The sequence below is a fragment of the Bidens hawaiensis genome, unplaced genomic scaffold, assembly GCF_021521415.1.
Source record: "Bidens hawaiensis isolate Kalapana, Puna unplaced genomic scaffold, B.hawaiensis_p1.1 tig00044732_1, whole genome shotgun sequence".
NCBI lineage: Eukaryota > Viridiplantae > Streptophyta > Magnoliopsida > Asterales > Asteraceae > Bidens > Bidens hawaiensis.
In genome coordinates this window covers 114,036-137,233 of record NW_027497944.1, presented here as the reverse complement: position 1 = coordinate 137,233, position 23,198 = coordinate 114,036, and the positions used below count along the sequence as shown (strand labels likewise).

General features: G+C 36.4%; 1 protein-coding gene and 1 pseudogene across 1 annotated transcript; both read right to left on the bottom strand.

Moving 5' to 3' along the window:
- Positions 1 to 12,725: 12,725 nt before the first annotated feature.
- LOC143595144 (scarecrow-like protein 9 pseudogene) lies at positions 12,726 to 14,687 on the bottom strand (annotated as a pseudogene).
- Positions 14,688 to 18,720: 4,033 nt separating this feature from the next.
- LOC143595147 (telomere repeat-binding protein 4-like) lies at positions 18,721 to 21,359 on the bottom strand. The gene is made up of 7 exons (XM_077074256.1): positions 21,183 to 21,359; positions 20,385 to 21,096; positions 20,072 to 20,307; positions 19,764 to 19,972; positions 19,366 to 19,677; positions 19,209 to 19,272; positions 18,721 to 19,076 (listed from the first exon to the last, which is right to left on the bottom strand). The coding sequence occupies exons 1-7, from the start codon at positions 21,264 to 21,266 to the stop codon at positions 18,906 to 18,908; spliced, it is 1,788 nt and encodes a 595-aa protein (XP_076930371.1). The 5' UTR covers positions 21,267 to 21,359; the 3' UTR covers positions 18,721 to 18,905.
- Positions 21,360 to 23,198: the final 1,839 nt, after the last annotated feature.

The window sequence follows — 23,198 nt, the reverse complement described above, 5'->3', positions numbered from 1 at the left end:
TGTTAAAAGCTCGTCCACGCGTTACTTGGTTTGAAATCTGGTTCACCGGATTCGCTGCGTAATCTGAACTTGTAGTCTTGGGCACGCGTTCCGGAAATGACTGGGATCACCGCAGTTAAAGCACGATCTGGGTCGTGGGTTTTGGTAGATTGATTGTGGGTTCTGCGGGTAGACTGGTGGTGTTGGCGCAATTGGATTGGCGGGAAGGACTCTACAGTTTTCAGCAGTGTGACCAGTACGGCCACATCGGTTACAAAGTCGACACGGGGTTTGGGTTGGGTGGTGAAATCTACAGGTTGGGCAAAAGGGATGGTTTCCTGTGTAAGGTTTCTTAGTTGGCGGGGCAGGGAGTGCTGGATTGGTTAAGGCAATAGTTATGGACTGCAGGAGGTGCTGGGTAGGTTGACAGTGGTTAGGCGCGTAAACTGGGGGTTGGTAAACGGGTTGCTGGACAATGGGCGGGTTGGTAAGCGCATAGGCCCTTGCGCCTGCGCTTGAGGTTGTTACGGTTTTGAGGGTTCTGGTTTGGTTTCTGCGGGTTCAGGGACAGTTTTGGTGGTTTTGGTCTTCTCAGTTCCCCGCAGGAACAGGGTTCCTGCTCTGACATGGTTGTCGCTGAGCACAGCGGCCAACTCAATGGCGTCAGAGAGGGTAACTGGGTTTCTGGCCCATACAGAATCTTGAATTTCCATGGGGAGACCCCAAGGAAATTTCTCGATGGCTCGGCGGGGAAGGGGTAACAAGGTGAGGGACAAGCAGGCTTAGTTCATGGAAGCGCGTCGCGTACTCGCGCGCTTCACCGCTGTACTGCTTCAAGTTCCAAAATTCTTCCTCCAGGCGCTTAACTTCGTTGGGAGGGCAGAATTCTCGCGTAAGAATTTCCTTGAATTCCTCCCATGTCATGCTAGAAGCAGCCTCTGCGCCACGCGCATGAGCTACTCCATTCCACCATGTAAGCGCTCTGGATTCCAGGACACTGGAAGCATATAGGGTTCGTCTTTCTGAGGGGCATTGGGTATGGAGGAAAGTGTTTTCAATCTTCTCAAGCCATTGGAGCATCACGGTGGCTCCTTCAAGACCTGTGAACTTCGGAGGGTTACCCGCATTAAAGGACTTAATGTTATAACTCGAGGTGTTGGTATTGTTTTGGCTCAAAGCTTGGGCTATTGCGGCGGCCATTTCCTGGGAACGTTGCTGTCTACGCATGCGCGAGGCTTCTCTTCTCTGAAATCGGCGAGATAGCGGAGGCATTCTATAAAAGTTTTAATTTTTGTTAATATCTTGGTTTTTATCGCAAAGTTTTTAATCTTATAAAGCTTGGTTTCACGGAGTTAGATGCTATCAAAAGTTAAAGTAGATTAAATGACCCTAAATGCAGACTTAATAAAGGTAACAAATTCGAATCAGAAATCGACAATTCATGTATCACCATGACTTTCCGAATTCCCAATTTAAAATATACGAGTAAACGAGTATTGGAGATTGACGATTCATGTATCACCATGACTTTCCAATCTTCAATATAAAATATACAAGAAAATGAGTATTGGAGGTTGACAATTCATGTATCACCATGACTTTTCAAGTCTCCAACCTCAGAACATAATCGTAAATGGAAATTGAAAATCAACTATTCATGTATCACCATGACTTTTCGGATTTTCAAATTCAACAAACGAATATGTAAGTAAAATCAATAAAAATCGAAATTCAACAAAAATCGAAATATCGCGAAATAAAACATAAAATCATATACTGCGCAAGCGCGAGCATATTCATAAATAACGAGTAATTAACAATAAGCGCGCAAACATGAGATTTCTCTCATGCGCGAGAAGGGACTCTTAGGTATTCTAGGCCGTTACGTCTAACCACCTATCCTAAAGTCAACGAGCTCTGATACCAATCTGTAACACCCCGACCAAAGGCGGATTATACATCGGGGCGCCACATATTGCTTCATTACTCGCGACACTATTGGTGTCAATATTTATTAATACACATTTTATCGCGCACAGCGCAGCGGGGAAAATATAGAACATAAATCAAACATAAATCAATATATTTTAAATTATAACATTCAAACAACATTAACTTGTCTTGATACATTTTAATCTAGGTCCAAAAGTAAAAACGTCCTATGTGTCCACAAGCTCCAAATCAGCTACTGCAAACCTGAACATGTGTTAAAATAAACGTCAAACACTTGCGTGTTGGTGAGAAATCAAGTTTAATACAATACATAGATAACAATCAATCTGCGCGCAACATGTGTATGTCTGGTTTTCAACAAGGGTGTAATCTGATCGGGACCAACTCTAAGAGACAAGACTGCCAGTGCTCACAATTGAGCTCACAAACAAGACTAACTGTGCAAGTGTAACAAAAGAGAAAATCATAAACGAATGTTCTCCCGTGTTCATCTAATGGTACCATGAAAACTGCGGAATAGACCGTCCATACGGTTAATGATCCACACATACAAATAAACAGCCAAGTCTACGTCCTCAACACATGGGATACTGCGCGACTAAAGTTCATAAACAGTTTAAGACTCAAGTTTTGTATGAACACATGAACATCCCAAAGCATTTAAAATAAAAAGGGATTAGATACGAGATAACTCACTTGATAAACGATGCGGTGTAAGATAAAGCAAGAACCAACTTTAAACAAGCACAAGTTAACCTATAAATAAGATTATTGTTTTAATGATCTGTTTTAAGTCTTGATTATAAGTTAGCATAATTCATAAGTAAATTATTATATATAATATATATATATTACCGGAAAAGCAGGGAAGAACAAGGAGGAAGACGGAGGCAAGAGAGGAGACGGCAGGAGGACAACGGCAGAGAGCAAAAAGGGAGGAAGAGATAATAAGAGAGATTAAGTGTTTTGTGTGTGAAGTGTTATGAAAATATTATTATTATTTATAGGAAAACCCTAGTAGACACAAACCCTAGAAAAAGGGGAAAAGATTTCAAAAAGTAAAAGAAAAGATATCACCGGTAAAAAGTTCTGAAAAGTAAAGATATCAAAAGATATGGCAGCTGCAGGGGGCAAGATAAAGCTGACAGGGAACAGTAAAAAGCATGGGCGGATCAGATAAAGGTACTGGTCAAGCATGGCAAAAGCAGATCTCAAAAGATAATGTCAGTCACTTTTTCTATCGACCAATGGGGTTGGTACGCATGCTGCGCCGAAAGTAACTATTCAGACATTAGATGGGTCAGGTCAACGGCTCAAAAGATAAGACAACACAAAAGCAAACGGCTAGATTTAAACAGAAGATACAAAGGTTAAGCGCGGGAAGGCTGAGTGCGCGAGCGCGAAGGCTGGCACAACAATCCTTAGCGCACTGCGGGAAGAATCACATCCTTAGCGTGCTGCGTGAACTAGAATTCTAAGCGCATCGCGGGAAGAACATGCATTCTTAGCGCGCTGCGAGAAGAGTTCTCTTCACGCATCGCAGGAACAAGATGTCTTCACGCAGGCTTCCATGTAAGAAGTCTGGCGCGTGGAGCTGCAGACATCCTTAGGCGGGAAGAACCAAAGGACAAGCAAAGAGTTGAGGGAAACAAGGCTTAAGGGCGGGACGGCGACAAGAGGGAAAAGAAGGCGGAAAGAGAGAAGGAAGGGGGAGGGGACGGCGGAAAGAAAGAGAGAGAAAAAGGCGGGAAGGAAATATATATTTTTATTAAAAGTAAAATATAAGTATAAATAAATATTAAATCATAAAAGAAAGAGATCGGATAAGGGAAACGGGTACCTGGGTCGGGTCGGATCAGGGCAGATGTCACAGTTGATCTAAGTACTTATAAAATGTTATTCTCGTATTATAGGTCCGAGGTAACGAGACAAATTGGTGAGAAACACCAAACAAGAAGAAAGGTGAATACGTCCAACTTTTTATAAAACAAAGTCTTGAATGTTTGCATGGGATTATATCCCTAAAACTTTATAAACAAAAGTATTACTGACCCTCAGGCTATTGTATACATTTGTCTGGATCCTTACATATGTGGGCAGACGGTGGGCACACCGCACCACACTTGCTAATGCCTCCGCCACATTGCGCCGGACCCAAGTAATGTCAGAGAGGGGATTATCTCGTGTATATTGAATAGTTGCCAAGACCTCGATGCTGCAGTATCGCTGAGAGGTTTCAAGTATAACTAGAGGTTTATAATAGTATATTTAACTTGGTTGTTTCCTAAGCCACGATGGGTCGGGTCACAAGATACTCGAGGGGATAATTAAGTAACTTAAAATATTTTGAGTCAGCGTGTTCACCAGCATGTGTTGCTGACGTATTTTTTTATATAACTGTTTTACAGGTATTGAAGGATAGGTGTTTGGAAACAGAGGATAGCCGTTAGACGATCTGATGGCTCAAAGGATGTTTTAATATTAAAATAATGTAAATCATGGTTTTAATATCCAAACACTTTTGTATAACTTAACGGGTGTTTCAAACCCCGTAATTTGAATATAATAATATTTTATTAAAAGTCTTCCGCTTTACAACCTTTAGTTCTGATGTATTTACAAAACAGGTACCAACGTTGGGTTGTCACGCCCAGGCTCTGAGCGGGGTGTGACAGTATTTTAGCCTGAGTGTTTAGTACTACCTTGTATCAAAATGTTTTAGAGGATTTGAACCAACCTTCATGTAAGTACTTTTATAACTCTTTACATATGGATAACAGTCCATAGTTCAAAAGAGTAAACATTTCATAAACATAGAGGATTCATACCCTCTGGAAGCCACCTCTCTATTCTATTGGATAGAGGTACGGTGTGCCTACATCCCACCCTCTCCAAACCCTACTTATAGCTTTGCTATTGGCGGGATCCACTGGGTATGTGTAACATTTCGGATTTCTCAAACCCGTAACTGTTTACATATAACCGATCCGGGAACTTATTTCGGATCTTTATTAATAATAATATTACATATTTATAAGTAATAATGATTAACATTTTCATTTTTCACCCTTTATATTTTCCATGATGTTAATTCCTTGTTCTAACTCTAAAATATTCAAAAATTGAACTTTTATGAAACTACAAGGACTAAAGTTGTAAAAAAATGAAATCCCCCCTATGGAGGCCGGAGCGCTGCGCGGTGGGCATCACCCTCACCTTCGTGCGCGCTATGGAGACCCTGCACAGATCGTTTAACTTTATTTCGTTTTCTAGCTCGTTTAAGGTATAAAATCGTTTATTTTAGGCACGTTTGAGAGAAGTAAGGACCAAGTAATCATAATATAACTAAAATACAAGTTCTAATTCGTTTTTCCTTGTCCAAGATCAGATCTTTATGAATATTTCGATGATTCTTTCCCTTAAATCACATATACTTGCTTAAACGAGTAAAAAGTCCATAAATAGTTCGTTTTTGCTATTTCTATATAAACAAGTCCCATTCATCTGCCACAAAACATTATATGATCCCTAGAGAACGTACTCCAGCCATCCTATCTTCTGTTCGTCATCATTCTTCTCAGTTTTTGCTTATTCGGTTGAAGACATAAGTTTGCTCGTTTGACTTTGCATGCATGTGGACCTTTGACTCATCGTATCTCTTTGTTCTCTGACTTTCCGGGTAAGTTATAAACTATAAAATCATTCATAAATCTTCCCTAGTAAATAACCTTCAATCAATTTTGGTGGTTGAAGGGTGTTGACTGGTCAATTGCTTTGAAACTCGATAAAGGGCAAAATAGTCAACTAGTTTGACTATCCGTTTTCTCATACTTCTGGTCGGATTCAACATTTAGTCCAGAAGACTTTTATTCTCGCAACGTAATTTTAAGACTACTGACCAAAACCCGACTTCCGACTCGCTGTTCGGATTCTGGTCAGTACCAGCTCGCTTAAATCTTAAAACAAACATAACTTGAGTTCTAAACGTCCGTTTGGATTGATTCCAGCGGCCACGAGTTCGTTTTTAATTGTATTATCATTCCTAAAATCTTAGATTCTGAATTATATATATCGTTTGACATGTAGTGGATGACTCTCTTATTCATTAGCTCGTTTAATTGCGTTTAGTAATCGCTTAAGGTGAGTTTATCATTCCCCTATTTTACCAACTTTTCTAAACGTTTTGGGGACGTATGCGTACGTATCCGTATTTAATACTATATATATTCAAACAAATGCATACGTGTTTTTGTGAGTGATTTAATCAAACATACTTGCTACTTGCTTACTTGTGTACCATTCAATCAATCGCATACTGGAATTACTATTTAATCAATCGCATAGCGGGTGTTCCTGCTGGTGACCAATGCCCGATTCGCTTGGCAACGGTCTACATACTTGTTTATGGTTTGATTTTATTTACCACACTTATCACATCATGCTTATTTATATTGTTATGTCAAAACTGGTGATATTCTCACTCAACTTTATGTTGACAAAACTCCATTTTCTACGCATATACAGGTTGCTTGTATTGAAGATTGAAGTTGGACATGCAGACGAGGCCTTAGGATATAATCAAGTTAACCTTTACTTGAGCTTATATTTGTATATTTAAATTGTTTATTGTATTTAGATATTGTGTGTATGATTGAAATAAAATAATTAATTAGATATTGTCACTTTTATATTATGATAGTATCTTCGAGCTGTGAGTAATCAGATCACGCCCCCGCATTTCCGCCTTAGGTTGGGGTGTGACAGTATGATTGGTTGATTGATAGAGGATTCATACCAACCCTCATATAAAATCTTTTCTGACTCTTTACATATGGATAACCCTCCATATTTTTAAAAGAGTAAATATCTTTAAAACAATGCATAGACGTATTCACGTCATAAAGAAACTTTAAACATATTAAGCGTATTCACGATATAAGAAGTTTAAACATATTCACATCATAAAACATATTTATACTATAAAAGGTTGGGCGTATTTACGCTATCAAAGTTTAGATGTATTCACGTCGTAAAACACATTTATAAAAAGGTTGGACGTATTCACCTTTGTTCTTGATCCGTGTATCTTACTGATTTATGCATTCTTTCTATCTCGGACCTATAGTACGAGAACAACCTTTGTATAAATATCTAGATCAACGATCTAGCTTCAGACCTACGAAACGTTAATTTAACTATAACCTTTGCTTACATTTCTTAATCATAAAGAAATATTATTTTATTCCTTACGTTTCTTAATCACAAAGAAACAATAATTTGACTATAACCTTTACTTATGAAAAGGTATATTATGCTTAACTATAATCAAGGTTCGGGCTATACTCCCGACTATGGTCTAAGCCATTATAATAAAAAAACAATACACAAGCGGAGCCCCTACCTCACACGGGTATTTAGAGTTTAGATGCCTAAGATTGATCGAGCAGCACTTCTACTCTCTATCGCGTTCTAGAGCTCAAACCGTCAGAGCTTCGGAGCTTGGCACGTTCCACGAGATCGGCACGCAACCGAGGGTATGTGTGTGAAAATGTGTGTGATTTGGTGTGAGATGGGAATGCCGAATCCCCTCCCTTTTATAGCTGATTTTGGGTACCATCGCGTAGCGCGATGGTCCCTTCTCCTTGGGCATCACATAGCACGATGTCAGGGAATGACGCGTGGCATGCTGACTCAGTCCTAACGTCTGCCACGTGTCTCCCCGTCATGACACGTGTTTGATGAGTCGTAAGACTCCATCGCGTAGCGCGATGGTCTTGTTCCTGGGCTCATCGCGTAGCGCGATGGGTTCCTGGAATCAATTTTTCATTTTTAGTCCCTTGTCTTTGATAACTTGTCACTTCTTGATCATACTTTCATTTTTCAAAAATACTAAAGCGGCTCGTGGCGATGCGAGCGTGCGAAGTGCGCCATCAAAACGCCACATTATGCCCATCGCCCGAGTCCGAGTCCGAGTCCATGCGCGTCGGGTGCTTCGCACCTTCCGCTAGGACTAGGGAGAGTGGTTAGCCACATAAGAATATTACTATGGAAACTTCCTTCCTTATAAAGTGCTTCCATTTCTTTTCCTCCTTCCATGTGGGGTGAAGTTTCCTTACTTATTTATACCCATGTAAAATACTACCATGTTCTTCATTTTTTTCTATATGGGATGTATTTTTCTTATCTCTTTAACATAAGATGCCTTTTTCTTATTTCATTTCTTTCCCATTACTTGTCTAGAGAATATTTTTGGTCTCTTAACTTTCAAAATTTACACCTTTGGCCCAAAATAAATATGGGATTTTTTTTCGGGATCTTACAGGTGTTGTTCTCAACCTGTCAGAATAAGTTGATATGGGATGCGCAACCCAACGTTAATAAACGAGTGACACGACATCATATGCGTAACCCGGTAACGGACGCGCAACCAAAATTTACAATGATTTAATAAAAAACAACCCGTTTTGAATTGAAATCTATTCCAGCCCGAACTCATTCTGGATCGAAACTCTTTCAAACCGACCCCTTTTGACCCAATCATGTCCCGCCCCGAACAAAAACAACCCGTTTTTGAATCGGCCTGTTCTGACCCAGGACCTGCATCCACTTGGCATGACCCTTTTGCCGGTCCTATGTGGTAATATTTAGTTATTGTGTATAATTTTGTTTCGGTTCAATCATCAAAGTTTGTCTTTCATAACATAATCGTTATCATTATCTTTTTAGTTTAAAATTAGAAATAGAACCGGGTTGTTAAAATAAAAACATAATCTTTAAGCTGAATTTGACGTATTAGGGAATGCATAGTGGGCGACAAGTTGGAGGGTTTTTGGGCAGCAAGCCCCCCCCCCCCCCCCGGTTGATATTTTGGCGATAAGTGAGGGGTGGGGCGATATAGATTTTTCACCAGTTGGGGCTTGAAAAATATTATTTTATTCAAGGGAAGCGATTTTTTACTTAAACACCACTACTCCCATAAAATAAAGATAGCACTCGTGGCATCACGTGTTGAATATCCCCCCATTTTATAGCTCTCTGTTACACATTGCCTTAAAAGAGTTTCATCTTTCTCTAAGGAAATGATTTATAAAGATACTATTATCATTTATTATGTCCTGTTGATAATGAAAACGATTATGTCGTAATGAAAAACACATGTTGATGATTGAATTATTGATTAGGTCCTGTTTTTTCTAATTAGGCTAAATTCAACAAAAGTGAATCGAGTTCTATTGCTTTAGATGTGACATATGGGTCACTCAACAATTTGTGTATTTAGTTTCATAGTAATGTATAATGTTGAATTTCGATTGATCTAGTAGGGTTTTAACTTTCAAAAGATAAGCTTTTCACATGATGATGTGGGTGACTGAAACAAAATCTTAGTACTCTAATAAAAGAGTATCATATTTTGGCACTTGTCATGCTCTTATGTCTTTCTTTTTTTTCTAACTCATATTCACTAGATAAAATCAATTCAATTTAATTATGTATTTAATATATTAGTAATTATATTGTATTAATTTTTAAGATTGTAACTTGTAAATGTCGAATTTGACTTAATAACTATTCAAAAGTCAAAGCAATATTGACGACTAAAAATGTTGATCTTTTAAATTAAAGTTTATCTGTTCTAATTAAAGTCTAGATTTGTTCTGCTTAGAATTTTTTCTTTGGGGATTTAACTTCATGGAATTTTTTCTATTCAATTATTTTTCACCAATGCTTGGATTTCAACTTTAATAATTTTCAAAAGAAATGATCTTTTATTTTCGTCAATAACTTATTATTATTCTATCCTTGGTTTGCTAATTGCCTAAAAGAATGGTGAACCAACACTTTTTTAATTGATATTTTAAACTTTACATGTCCAATCAACACTTTATTACGAAGAATTATTTCCAATTATCAATTGATATTTTGATTTGTTTGTCTTACTTAAATTTGTTTGTTTAATTTATTCAATAGCATCAAGAATTCGACTCCATTACTATTGGTGCGTCCGTTGACACATTTAGTGTAAAGGTATGTCACTTTTCATTTTAAATTATTTTCCTTTATTATACTACAACAATAAATTATTAAACAATATTTGTTATTTACCGCTTTCTTTTTAAAATAGTAGTTGACACATTTGTTACTAGAGGTGCACAAACTGGTTTTCGGTTTAAACCCATTTCGGTTTAAACCCGAGCAATTCATTGAACGTCCGGTTCTTTATACTTTAAAGGCCTATATTTTGTAAAGCAGTTTTGACAGATTGTATATATCATCATCTTTTTTTATAACCTTGAGAAACTATAAACCAAAGCATTACCAAGAATCTTTTACTTACCATATGCTACCAATAGATTTGGGTCTTCACGTACGTCAATCAACACTTACGTCAATTGATATTAGCCGATCAGTGTTGGTATCTATGTATTGATACTGCCATTACGACTGGAACTAATTACCGTATATTGATTTCCAATTGATATTTCCTATTTTCCTAAATTGATTCCAAATTTCAACCGGGCATTACATGGAATGGTTAATGAGCTATAAATGGATATGATATGTGAGCTATAAATTAGTTTTGAGCTACAAACGGGTTTTAAACCAGATGAAACATGTTTTTGTCTAACCAATTCCAAAATATCGGGTTCAAACCGGTTTTAGCTAAAAAAAACCTCCAAACCGGTCCTAACCCCGTGGCTTATAACTAAAACCGGTTTTTGTAATATTGGGTTCAAACCGGTTCGGTTACGGTTCAGTTTTCGAAACAGTTTGTATGCCCACCTGTATTTGTTACGACATCTTTTTTGTTTTTATTTTAATAGGATGTTATGTCGGTGACCAATGACAATCTCAAAGCAGTGGAAAAAAACACAGGAAAGAACATCGCATACAACAATGAGAAGACTTCTCCGACCTGTTCAACTCCCACTTTAAAAAGGAATGTCATTGATGTGGATCATCCCCCGACTCAGTCTACAACCAAATCTCATTCGGGGACAACGTGATGAAGAAAATGGCAAGCCCAAGCTCTTGATTCCCAAAATAGAAAAATAAGAAAAACCTTCTCATTTAAACACTTTTTAAGAATATTTTTTTTCTTCATACCGTCTGCTTTGAATTTTGATTACTTACTCACGTTTGGGTTTTTTGTTTATGCACGCACTATTTGAAATTTACAATTCTTGTGGTTTATGTTTTAATTATTGCATGTTTTAATTCTTATGGTTTGTGTTTTTTATTATTACTTTTTAAAATGTTACTACTAACAATCGCTTTAAGACTGTTAACATTAAACGACATGTTTTTAAACTTTAATCAAACTTTAAGAATTGGTTGAAAATAAATAGTAGCATTATGTCTTACTATTTACAATCGCTTATGTTATACTAACATGGATTATAATTTCCAACTTTAAAATAAATATGAAAATTTCATACATGTAAATATAATTATCTTATTTTCAAAAATAAGTTTAATAATTAAAAGATGCTTTTACACATACTATTGTAAATTACTTATTATTTATTTAATTTTTCTTTATGTTTTTTGCTTTTGTAGTCGGAAATTCAAGAAGACTTTTAGTTAAAGTAGCCCTATAATTTATAAAATTTGAATAATCATTAACAAATAACATTCATTTTTTAATTTATAGTTTTATTAATTCCTCGTGTAATACACGGGTCTCAAACTAGTATGATATATAGTTGGAGACTTGGAAGTCTTTATTCATTAATCTCATCTAGCTAGTTTCAGAGATGGTCAAAAAAACCGGTCCGGGAACCGGTTTGCCGGTTTAAACCGGAAACCGGTTTTTACGAAAACCGGTTTTTTAAAAACTGGTTTGACCGGTTTACAAACCCCCGGTTCGTATTTCGGTTACAAGTTTTAGAGCCAAAACCGGTTAACAAACCGGTTAATGGAAAAACCGGTTTTTTTTAAAACCGGTTATTATGAAAAAAACCGGTTATTAACCGGTTATTTTAAAAAAAAAACCGGTTAACCGGTTATTAACCGGTTCTAACCGGTTTCTAAACCGGTCCTAACCGGTTAGACCGGTTAGGGTTTTGACATACAAAAACCGATTATTAACCGGTCCGGTTATTAACCGAACCGGTTTTTTTTCGGGCCAAAAAAAACCGGTCCAGTTAATAACCGAACCGGTTTTTTTAAAAAAACCGATTTGTGCACCTCTAGCTAGTTTGACCGTTTGAGTCAGTGACCCCTTTCAAATCTTTTTTTGACTGAATGTGTTTTTCTTCTTAAGCTTTTTTCAAACTCAAGTCGATTATTAAATTTTGTTGTTTTCGGTTTTTTTCGTATATTCTTGTAAGTAAAACCCAGTGATAGGTTATGTTGTTTGTGAGATTTACTGAATATGAGTATATTCTTTTTATGTGTAACTTTATGTAGAATTTCATCCTTTATTTTCTTAGGATCGTTTTATGTTGTTCTAAGTAGTCAAGTAGAACCCAAAACATCAAACTCGGATCCCACAATAATACTCTCTATCGAGTTGTTAGACATTCGAGCACCTAAACTTAACGAAGTCAGTGGCAACCGTTAATGTGTCCGCCACTGCTAACACAACCAGATTATAGAGGCTCATTGGTTTCTCCTCAAACATGACATTATTGAATAAGCTTACAACAGAAACTGAGCCCTTGAACAAATCATTTTGTTGGATTTTACATTACATCTATTCCATTATCAGTAACAATACAAGTTGAGACATGTTAAATGGCTACTAACAGTTTTATTACAATCCTAAACAAATTGCATACATTAATATCCATTCAATAAACTGGTTTCCATGAAGAAATTGCATACAAAACACGCCCTTTCCACCCTTGCAACATCCAACAACCATCTTCATCAATAACAAAATCTTTATGGTAATCCGAAACCGCCCAATCTTTAGCCTTCTTCACAATCTCTCGATCAATCGCCACCTGTCGAAACCCGGCCCGTTGATTCCTAACCTGCCACTGCTTATAAGTCTCGGGCCGTTCAATCCTCTCACCACCTTCACAAGCAATGACATTCATCGCCTCACGCCCCCATATTGTTTTCTCAACCAACATCCGCTCTTCGGTCAAACGGTCAACAGTAGCGTCGAGCATATCAAACAAAGAGGAAAAGAAAAACAAAGCCTCTCTAAACCTCGTTAGGAAAAAAGGCGCATTATACGACCCGTTCACAATCCCTTGTATAAAGATTTCCGGGCTCGTTTTCCTAATAAGATCCAAAACATTATTCCTTGGACAATCCACCATAACTGTTTCATCATACAAGTTTCTAAACCGGTAACCACAGTTTACAACAAGCGTTTCTTCATCATCGAGTTCAAGATCCTCGATGCTAATCGTTTCCCACTTTTGTGCTATCGCTTTGAACTTAAACCGCACACCAAAAGTTTCAGCATAATTTGCTAACCGTCGGCCCGTTTCTTCAACCCGTTGGGCCGGTCGAAAGCCCGGGCATGGGAAGTCAATCCCAGTGATCCGAACCTCGGGTGGCCCACCGGGCCTCATTGAAAGTCTTTGTATAAGACTGGGCCATTGGAAACCGTATAGAATTCCAAAATCTATAATGTGAAGCTTTGTTTTGTTTTGGGCAACACCCATAATAGTTTTGTTCGAAACGAAATGGGATATTTTGGTGAACGGGAAGCACCCGAGAAACAAATGGTAAGCTTTGAGTATATCGACAGCTGAAGTGGGCCGAGACAAAAGGGCTTTGTAGATCTCGGTTCCTGACCCGGCCATACGAGCCTCAAGCCCAGCAGAAAAGTAATGGGCCAATCTTTGCATCCCATCACCCGTTGGTGAAGCATGCTCTCGTATCTGTTTCAGTAGATCGGTCACACCACGCTGATCATTAGTGGAAACCGACTGTGCACATAGACTCAAAAGCGACCTTAAATCCACCACTTCACTTTTTTTCTTCGCACGGGCTTTAACCCCGTTTGACCCCTTGGGTTGACCCGTTTGACCTTTACTAGCAGTCTCTTTGCGAGCAAACTCACATTGAGAAGGGTGAGTTTTCGCTCCACCGCATAGCAACACATCATCAAACATCTTAGATCTAACGGCTGGCTCGCTATACACTGCAGACTGCTTTAAACTCCTTTCATCTTCAACAAGATCTTCAAAATAAGGATTCTTTCTACCTCTAGACCGATCCGAAACAAGGCTAGTTTCATGTTTCTTCTCCATTTTGATCATCATCTTTTGAAACCGCAAAAACCGGTTATCACAAAACATATCCGGGAAGCTTAAAATACTCACAGGAGAATCCACAAATCCATCAACCAAAGATGGATGAAACCAAGACTGTGAATCAAATTTATCAAAACCAATCAATGTGTTCGGTGCATAACAAGATTCAGTAACATCACATCTAAGAGCTATAGATTCAGCAGCAAGATGCTGACTTTGACTTTGAGTTTGACTTTGAATATGATCTTCATCTTTCACCATTAGAGCATTATAGAATGATTTTTCAGCCGCTTGAAGCGCGGCGGACTCTTGAAACATGCAGTTTTTCTCATCTATATCTTCCTCCATTAGCATCTGGTTAATATACTTCAAAACCAGATCACTAAAATCAGAATCCTCATGAAGATCAGCTTCATCTTTGAATCCAGATTGAGGTACATGATTCACGGGATTCCAATCCGTAAATGGCTCGTTGAAGTTCAATACATTTAGAATATACTGATCCGATAGAATCGAAGCATATTCGTTGCAATTCATTGCTTCTGGATAGGAATATACCGTTGCGACCTGCTTATTTTTAACAAAGTTTTAACTTAAGTAAACTTTTGTGTAACAATTTTTATGTGAATTTGTGTGTATACTACCAGGATCAAAAACACGTTTGTGAGCATTAATAGAGATTGAATATGAAAGACTAAATAAATAAAATGTAAATAAATACATAGAGAATTAGTTACCAGAGACAAAGCCTAGATGCTTTAGGGAGAAAGTAAACGAAGAGAAGGAAACACGGAATGATATTTGGGAGTTTTGAGTTGAGTGTTGACTTGTTAATCTCTTGCAACATAGGGAACTTGAATATCATATGTTAGTTGATACTTTCTTTCTTTTTTGGTATTATTATAAGTAACACATTTAGTTGTGCCATTCAGAAAACAATAACATGTTTAGTTGTATGCTTATCTTATACGAGGTTTTTAATGCAACTTTATTATACAAAAGTTTCATTGATAAATTTATCAAAAAACTAATCTTTTCTCTCTTAAACAGAATAGTTGTTTTAAAGCGGCTGAAATTAATAAAACGATGTTTCTTGCCATCGAATGGTATGGTATACATGTGAATCATTTAGGTAAACAAACGCAAAAATGTGTCTGCATAGATGATCCATATATAGGTTATAATTATATTATTAATTTAAGTTTTTGGTACTTTAAATAAGTTTAGACATTTTAATTTACCAAGATTGATTTGGAGATATATTTTTATTATTTAAATAAGTTGAATAACATAGATCTAAAGGAAACTAAAATGATGGGATATGTGTAATAAGTTAATAACTATTATTTGTTTCATTATTTAAATAGGATGAATAGCATACTCATAAAAGAAATTAAAATGACGGTGTATGTCTAATAACTATGATGGCTTGTGATGTGAAGAAGGTGTTACACAATATATACTCGAATTTCTTAGCAATCACGAACTACCATCATAATTACCACCTTCAATAATCACATTATCATCATTCAACGTCACTTGTATCACTATAGCAACTAAAAACATCACTATTTTACATGTAAATTGTTGAATTGTATATTTACTTTTAAATTTATTTATTTATTAAATACGTAATTCAAACAATTTCATATAAAACAAATTATTTGATTTAATCTTAATTGTTAAATTTCATATAATAATATCATACGCAAGTTATCGTCACAATTTAAATAGTATCGCATGCTTTTAAGTCGCTTCTTTTTTAACAAAGTATGATACACAAGCAAAGACAAATATGACATACATTTTATACATTCATGATCATGACAGTTTAAGTGAATAGTTGATTGTGATAAGTTTATAAATGAATTTCTTACTCAAAAACTATTTGCAAATTGATACATAGATAGTTTCATTCTCGAAATATCCCACTTGTAACTTATATTTTATCTTCTAACCGAATTAAGATAAAATATCTAAACAATTGAATTAAGAAATATGAAGATTTATAGGTATAAATGCACATCAGTTTGTGATCTTCGATCCGATCAATAATTTACCATTTATTAATATAAAAGGACAAAAGGTGATAATTTAAATAAATAAAATGTACCTTATGTGTCACACGATTAACCAAAGTTATACATATTACTATATTTATATACAAATATAAGCCTTGAGTTTATTAAAATATTGATTGTTATCAAGTGAGCTCCAGTAAGTGTTCCCGCATTTATTAAAAAAAAGGTCCATAGGGTGAATTATTTTATATTAAACTTTAACCAATCATCATTAAACGTTTGAGTATGTCACCATCTACTTCTAATATTTGTTGAGCACAACAAATGTGGGCCTAGAAAGGGCCGAAATGTGCCCTTTTTAAAACAGTTTAAAGTAGACAAATTCATGATTTTATATACAACCAAATAAACCAATCATTTATAAGTACTGCTCTAAATATTATTTTTATAAGATCAACACTAAACATCATGTTAAAACATGTCTTCTTGTGTTAAATGATTTCAACATGTCCATTACACCTGAACAAAACACATTTAGTTAAACATGTCTTTGTCGTTTAGGTGTCGGAGGAGAATGAAATTTCTAATGCTTCTCCGCCTTTTAACCCTTGCCGTTGGAGAAGGTTCGAACATCGCGTCTCCAATGGAACGGATGAAGCGAAACAAAGTTCCACAAGGCACTTTAAACAAAATGTATTACTTCAAGCCGGAAAAACACCATATTGGATTGCCTTCTTGTAGACTTCTTCTGTTCTAACCTACTCTTAGCTTCATGGAATGGGTATTAAACAAAAGACAAACAATAAACATTAAATTTTCATTAATATCGATTACAATATAAAGCAAAAGAATTTTACATAATAACAAATTACATGAAATAAACTAAGAAAAGAGTACAATAAAGCCAAATAAAGCGGGTGTTGGCTGAGGAGTTCTGTTAAATAAAGGTCCCTTAAAACCGATTTCGGGCCACCCAGGTGAACTCGTCTGTCTCCCAGGGTACAACAGTCGAAGCAGTATGTACTGTCGGGATTAACCTAGCACCCGAACTATATATGTACTAGAATATACAAGATCTTGAATGAAACGAACTAGATCGAACTTTGGTTGTAGCTGGTAATACTAAACGAACTGAACTAATGGTTGTTGTATGCTATGTCTTCAATATGCCCAACACCCTTCTATTTATAGTAGGTGAAGTGTGTGTGATGTGTCATCAGACACATGTCACTCTTTGAACTGAGATGAGCTCAATCGCTAACACGTGGCATGCTGGTCCCATACCTACAAAAATACTAATGTGACTCGTGGTGATGCAAAGTGAAAAACGTGTCATTGCGCCCATGCACGTGCGAGTCGTGTGCTATGCACCCTTGCTAATGCCACTAAGTGTGTCTTGTCATACAAGAGTATAATCTTGTGAATCCTTCTTAACACTTCTTAGTTTCTTCTTCTATCAATGTGGGACAAGCCCATTCTCCTTTTCACCAAAGTTCAAGTTTTTAACCATACATTTTAGAGTATCGATATCACATTAATCTCTACTATTTGGACTTGTTAATAATTAGTTTATCTAATAATTCCAATTTATTTCCAACAGGTAAAACCTCTTTATTCCGGTGAAAGGCCTTATGTTATGAGGGTAAACCTCCTAAACAGGCTAGTAAGTGCCAAACTCTCTATAATGTATAATAAGGGTGGTAGGGCTGTCATAACATGTCGGGCACAACACGATAAGACACGATGATCTGTGGTACTAAACATGAACACGAAACGATAACTAATCCTGTCATCTTTTCCAAACATGAACACAAACCTGTTTAGTAACAGGTTAACCTGTTAAGACCTGTTAAAGGACCTGTTTAAACATACAATGAATAATACATGTGTAATGAAACAAAAAATTTCAAAACAAACATAAAAGTCTTAATTAATACATAATGTCATAATCCATAACATATTTGAAATAAAAAACCACAATCCTTAACATATATGAAACAAAAAAACACAAATCTATAACATATTTGATTAAAAAAATTATAAAAGGAAATCATAGCATCCATTAAAAATAATAGCGGGTTTTGACAGACATGAGTGAAATGTTGTATATAAGTATGACTTTAGGTTTATGACTTTAGGAGTGTATATATATATATTTTTTAATAAAAAATCTACACAGGTTACTAACAAGTTAACAACTATTTAACCTGTTAGGATACGAATTTTAACATGTCTTAAATACGTCAACCTGTTTAAGACATGAGACCTGTTAAACTCAAACCCAAACCTGCTACTACCCGTTTCATATCGTGTCGTGTTAACAGGTCCGTGCCATAAATTGACAGCCCTAAAAGGATGGGATATCCGAATCAATTTCCAACACTTATTCCAGATACCCTCCTCACACTTATTCCGGATATCGTACTGTTGTCTTCTTAAATTCACACCAACATGTGTAACTACACGATACATGTTTAACACTATTTAAATGTAAGCGGTCAAGAAACAGAAACTAATCCAGGCCATTCTAAAATGTCAAAATGAAATTAAAAAAAAAAACATTAGAAAATTTACAAAAATACACAAAGGTACCTACCAAATCAGACTAGCAATCTTTACAGTTTTATGTTAGATTGCCTTTATTATTTTCACTCCCTAACAATTTACAGACCCACCAAATGTATCAAGATTCCTAACCCACCCCCACTAACATTTTTCATCATCATCTCTAACTTTACATCTGAGCCTCCAAAGTCTTCTGACTCTTCGCGGACTGCTTAGCCTGATGCTGAGACCAGTACGAGTGTGCAACCAACACACGGTCTAGAAGATTCTGGGGCACGGGCTCACCCCTTCTTTGCTGAGGTGCAATGCTTGCTGTGTGAACCAATGTTTTCCATTTATCCTGAAATCAAGATATCCATAACTCGATTAAGGTCAACCCGGTCAAATCAGAAAAATAAGCTAAAAAGAAAACTTTTTAACCAGGCCGGCCAGACTGACCCGCTACCCAACCTGCAAAAGATAGATTTGTTACCTTCAAGTCAACATAAGTCCGATGGTCCGCAGCATCAAAAGCACGCATTTTAACATCACGCCATCTGCAAAACATTATTTCAATTAGACGTTTATTAAAACCAATATTTATCATCTGAACATAATTATATTGATTATATAAATATTAATATACACACCTTCCGGCTCCAAGGGTTTCAACAGCTTCAACAAGTGCTTCAACTTCCGAAACAGAAAACGGTCTCCTTGTTCTCCTTTGTGAAAACTCGTATCTTTTGGTCGATTTTTCACTCGGCGGGAGAACCGAGAGTGCCTCAGCATTCACTGGCGGAACAACCACAAGAGCTTTCGAGTCTTCCACCAGCTCTTGAGTTGTAACTTCAGTTGCAAAAGTTTTACTTTCAACATTCTTCTCAATTTCGTTGGACAAACTAGTTACCGGAGGGGGATGACCCGAGGAAGAATTTGAGAAACACCCATCAATAATAGGCCTGCAAGACAACACAGTATTAACAAATAACCATTAAATTTCCATTTTTTATCTAAATTATTCAATAAAGTATGAAGAATGTAGTACCTAGATGGAGTTTCTTCCCGCGCAGGAAACGAAGAAGCTTCCGGCAAACTAGACTCCAGCGTAAATCCTAGGTTTTCAAGGTTAGAATTTTGTGAAATCCCAGATTGTTGTAATGTCCTGTTGTCATCCCTAACTTTCTTTCCTTGTACAACTACCCCTACATGTAATTCACCATTTAAAACCGCCTTCACGGCTTCCATCACACTTCTCTGTAAAAGAAACAATTTGCATAATCAAGAAATGCATATTAAATTAAAAAAAAAATAAAATTCACGGGTCATTCCTAAGTTTTTAACTATAAATAATACCTTCAGTGAGCCCACGGTTGCAGTTTCGGGGACCTCAACGTACAATTCTGGAACTTTGAAGGACTTTATGCTAAATTTCACTAAATTAGACATGCTTTCATAACTTCCCTCCTTTATATATGAAACTTTTGACCTATGATCGAGTAACTTCTTTTTCTTAATTGCAGCATCAGCTTTAAACCGTTCTCTCATGTATATCTTCTTCCTTTTATGATAAAATGATTTGACTCCACCACCTGAAGAAAGATAAATAACTTTAACGCTGTACAAAAGTCGAAACTATACCATAATAAATCTATAATACTCCACTTACTAGTGCTGTTTGGGAAGTATCTAGCAGGCATCATTTTCCTCATTCTTCTATATTTTGCACGCGATCGCGATCCAAACACCCTCAATCTGGTGTTATTACGGTTATTATACCAAAAATACTTTTCATCATCATCATCTCTAATGTTAATATTCACATTCCCCCTATCCTTATAAAAGGGTACATCTACACTAGCATACGACTTGTTTGGCACGCCGGTATATACAGATGGTTTCAGACGGTCCTTCACATTGTACATCTTGACCGAAGTCAACCCTCCACTTTGTTCCTCCACGGCCTCGACTTGCATTTCATCTCTATTATCACCAAACTTAACACCATACATAGTATCCGGTTCGTCTTCAATGGTTTCCATTATCAAACTAGAGTTGAATTTTTTCACGAAACCAGAATTCGTAACAATAGAAGCATGATCCAAACCAGAATCATTCTCGGAGTGTGGCGATTCTTTCAAACTGGGTTGAGCAACATGCTCGCTCTCCGCGCCGCTGGCGGGATCATGACGATCCGGCGTCACAGAGTTGACTTTGACTTCAAGCGGTTCACGGTTGCTAATTAGGTCCTTTCCTTTCAGACCAACACTAGAAGTCGAGCTTTCACTCTCCTGTTCCTGTAATAAATTCTCGGCCACCGTCGCTAACAACTCAAAACCGCTAATTTCACCATCTTCAGACGATCGGTTCTCTACACGCCTCTATTAAAACGAAACAAATAAAACGTCATTAACTAACATTCAATTAACATTTAACTAACATTCATAAATTAAATGTAAAAATTTACCCTTAAAGATCTCGGCGCCTTCGGTATCACGGGAGCCAATAACCCATGAAATCCTCCATCATATATCCTCTTCTTCAACACCATATCTTAATAACTAAGCATGCTAATAACTTCTCAGGCCTGCTTGTAATTAATAAACAAAATCAAATAATAATAATAATTAAAACCCAGATTACGAATCAAAAATCAAAACTTTATTAGAAAAATCCAAGACCCACCCACCCACATGATAAAAAACTACCATTTTTGAACCAGACATAATAAAGTTTATAATTGTTTGACCCAATTAATCAGATCATAAAATTGGGCTGCGAATGAAAGGGATCGGGTACAAAAAGCGAGGGTTTAGGTTAAACCCACGAAGATCGGAGCAAATCTCGGGTAAAGACATAATAATCGGAGAGATCGGGGTGAAATTGTTACCTGAATTGTGATGATTCGTAACCGTTTGTTCGATTTTGATAACAGCAAATTGGGGGTGATTGATTTGTGATGAGGAAATTGAGAAGTGGATTGAAATTGATTGGAAATTGGGATTTGATTTACTTAAATGAATGAATTGATGAGATGGGATGTGGTTTTGTCCTTGTAGACATCTACCATAGATTCCGATGAGGGGTGGGGTGGGTATGTAATGTGTTTTAGTTTAAGGGGTAGAAAGGTAAATTTGTCTGGGTAAGTAAGATGAAAGTTTTTGTGATCCGAAACTGATGTGACGCTGAGCTGCAAGGTGTGAGCGATGGAACTTGAAGATTTTCGAGGTAGGAGTCCTTTTTACGGGTTGTTTGTTGGGCGGAGAAGGATAGGAGAGAGGCGGTGGGTTTGGTTCGTAAAGGTTTTGCCTCGTCGGAAGGTTTTTTGTTGGCAAAAGAATGGGGTGGTGGTGTTGTGGAAGCAGGTATGTTGTTGATGGTTTTATACGATGGGAATAGATGAGGTGAATGTAATTAAATGATATGGTTATTTAAGAAACATTAACGGTTTTGTGTTTGTAAAATTTGATTTCAGCGGCTAAGATGTGACGGGTTTCAAGATTTGGATTTTAGGTATGAGCATGAATGCGTCACACCAACAAGTTCTTAAATTCTTTTATACAACAAGAGTATGATAGGACCAAGCTAGATATAATAAGACAATTTAAGTCATATTAAGCATTTTGTGTTTGCATTAACAAGTAAAAAATATTTTATAGTAATTAAGGTGTGATTGATTTCTAAATTTAAATTTCAGGCATGCTCTTGATGGTTTTGTTTAATTTAACTATACTCATTTCAAAGAAATGGATTAATGTGTATATGGGTATCCTTCAAACCCATCTTTAAATTTTGGTTTAGAATTGCATATCAATTTTCTTTTATTATGATATCAAATTCGAACCCATCTAACTACTATATTAAATCAATGCAAATCCATATGGCCTTTAACTAAATTATTCATATAGGATTTCGCCTCTACAATTTCTAAAATTATAATTTACACATAAATTTTCATTTTTACAATTTTCACTTCATGCCTTTAACTAAGCTATCCATATAGGATTCTACCTCAACAATTTTTAAAATTATAATTTACACACAAGTTTTCATTTTTACAATTTGTTGGTGAGAATCGAACTCACTACCTTACTTTTAAAATGTTTGTATCTTACCAAGTGATGAATTAATATTAACCTTATCTTTTTCTTAATTGGTATAGATTTACAAGATATGTTATTATTTATATTATTAAAATTAACTTTTTGGTTTGATTTTTTTAACCACCCGTCTATCACACGAGCTCTATCCTAGTTTTCAATATACAAAAAGGCACACCACATATTTGAATTTGAAAAGGACTAATACTTTTAGCATATACAATAATTGCTTGTACTGTAATAAACTTTGAAAGAGTTTCTCGCTCCAAAATAAGGTGTGAATCAATCTAGTTACTCAAGATGGACCCATTATAAACTTAACTTCAAACAAAGCTAAATATGTCATGAGTGACCATAAACTTAACTTGAAGCTTGTTAATGAG

Coding starts and splice junctions, on each gene's coding strand:
- LOC143595147 (XM_077074256.1), bottom strand. CDS start 21,266: ATGGTGTTGAAGAAGAGGATATATGATGGAGGATTTCATGGGTTATTG. Junction 19,678..19,763: donor CGGGAAGAAACTCCATCTAG/GTACTACATTCT, acceptor GTTGTCTTGCAG/GCCTATTATTGATGGGTGTT. Junction 19,077..19,208: donor GGACTTATGTTGACTTGAAG/GTAACAAATCTA, acceptor TCTTGATTTCAG/GATAAATGGAAAACATTGGT.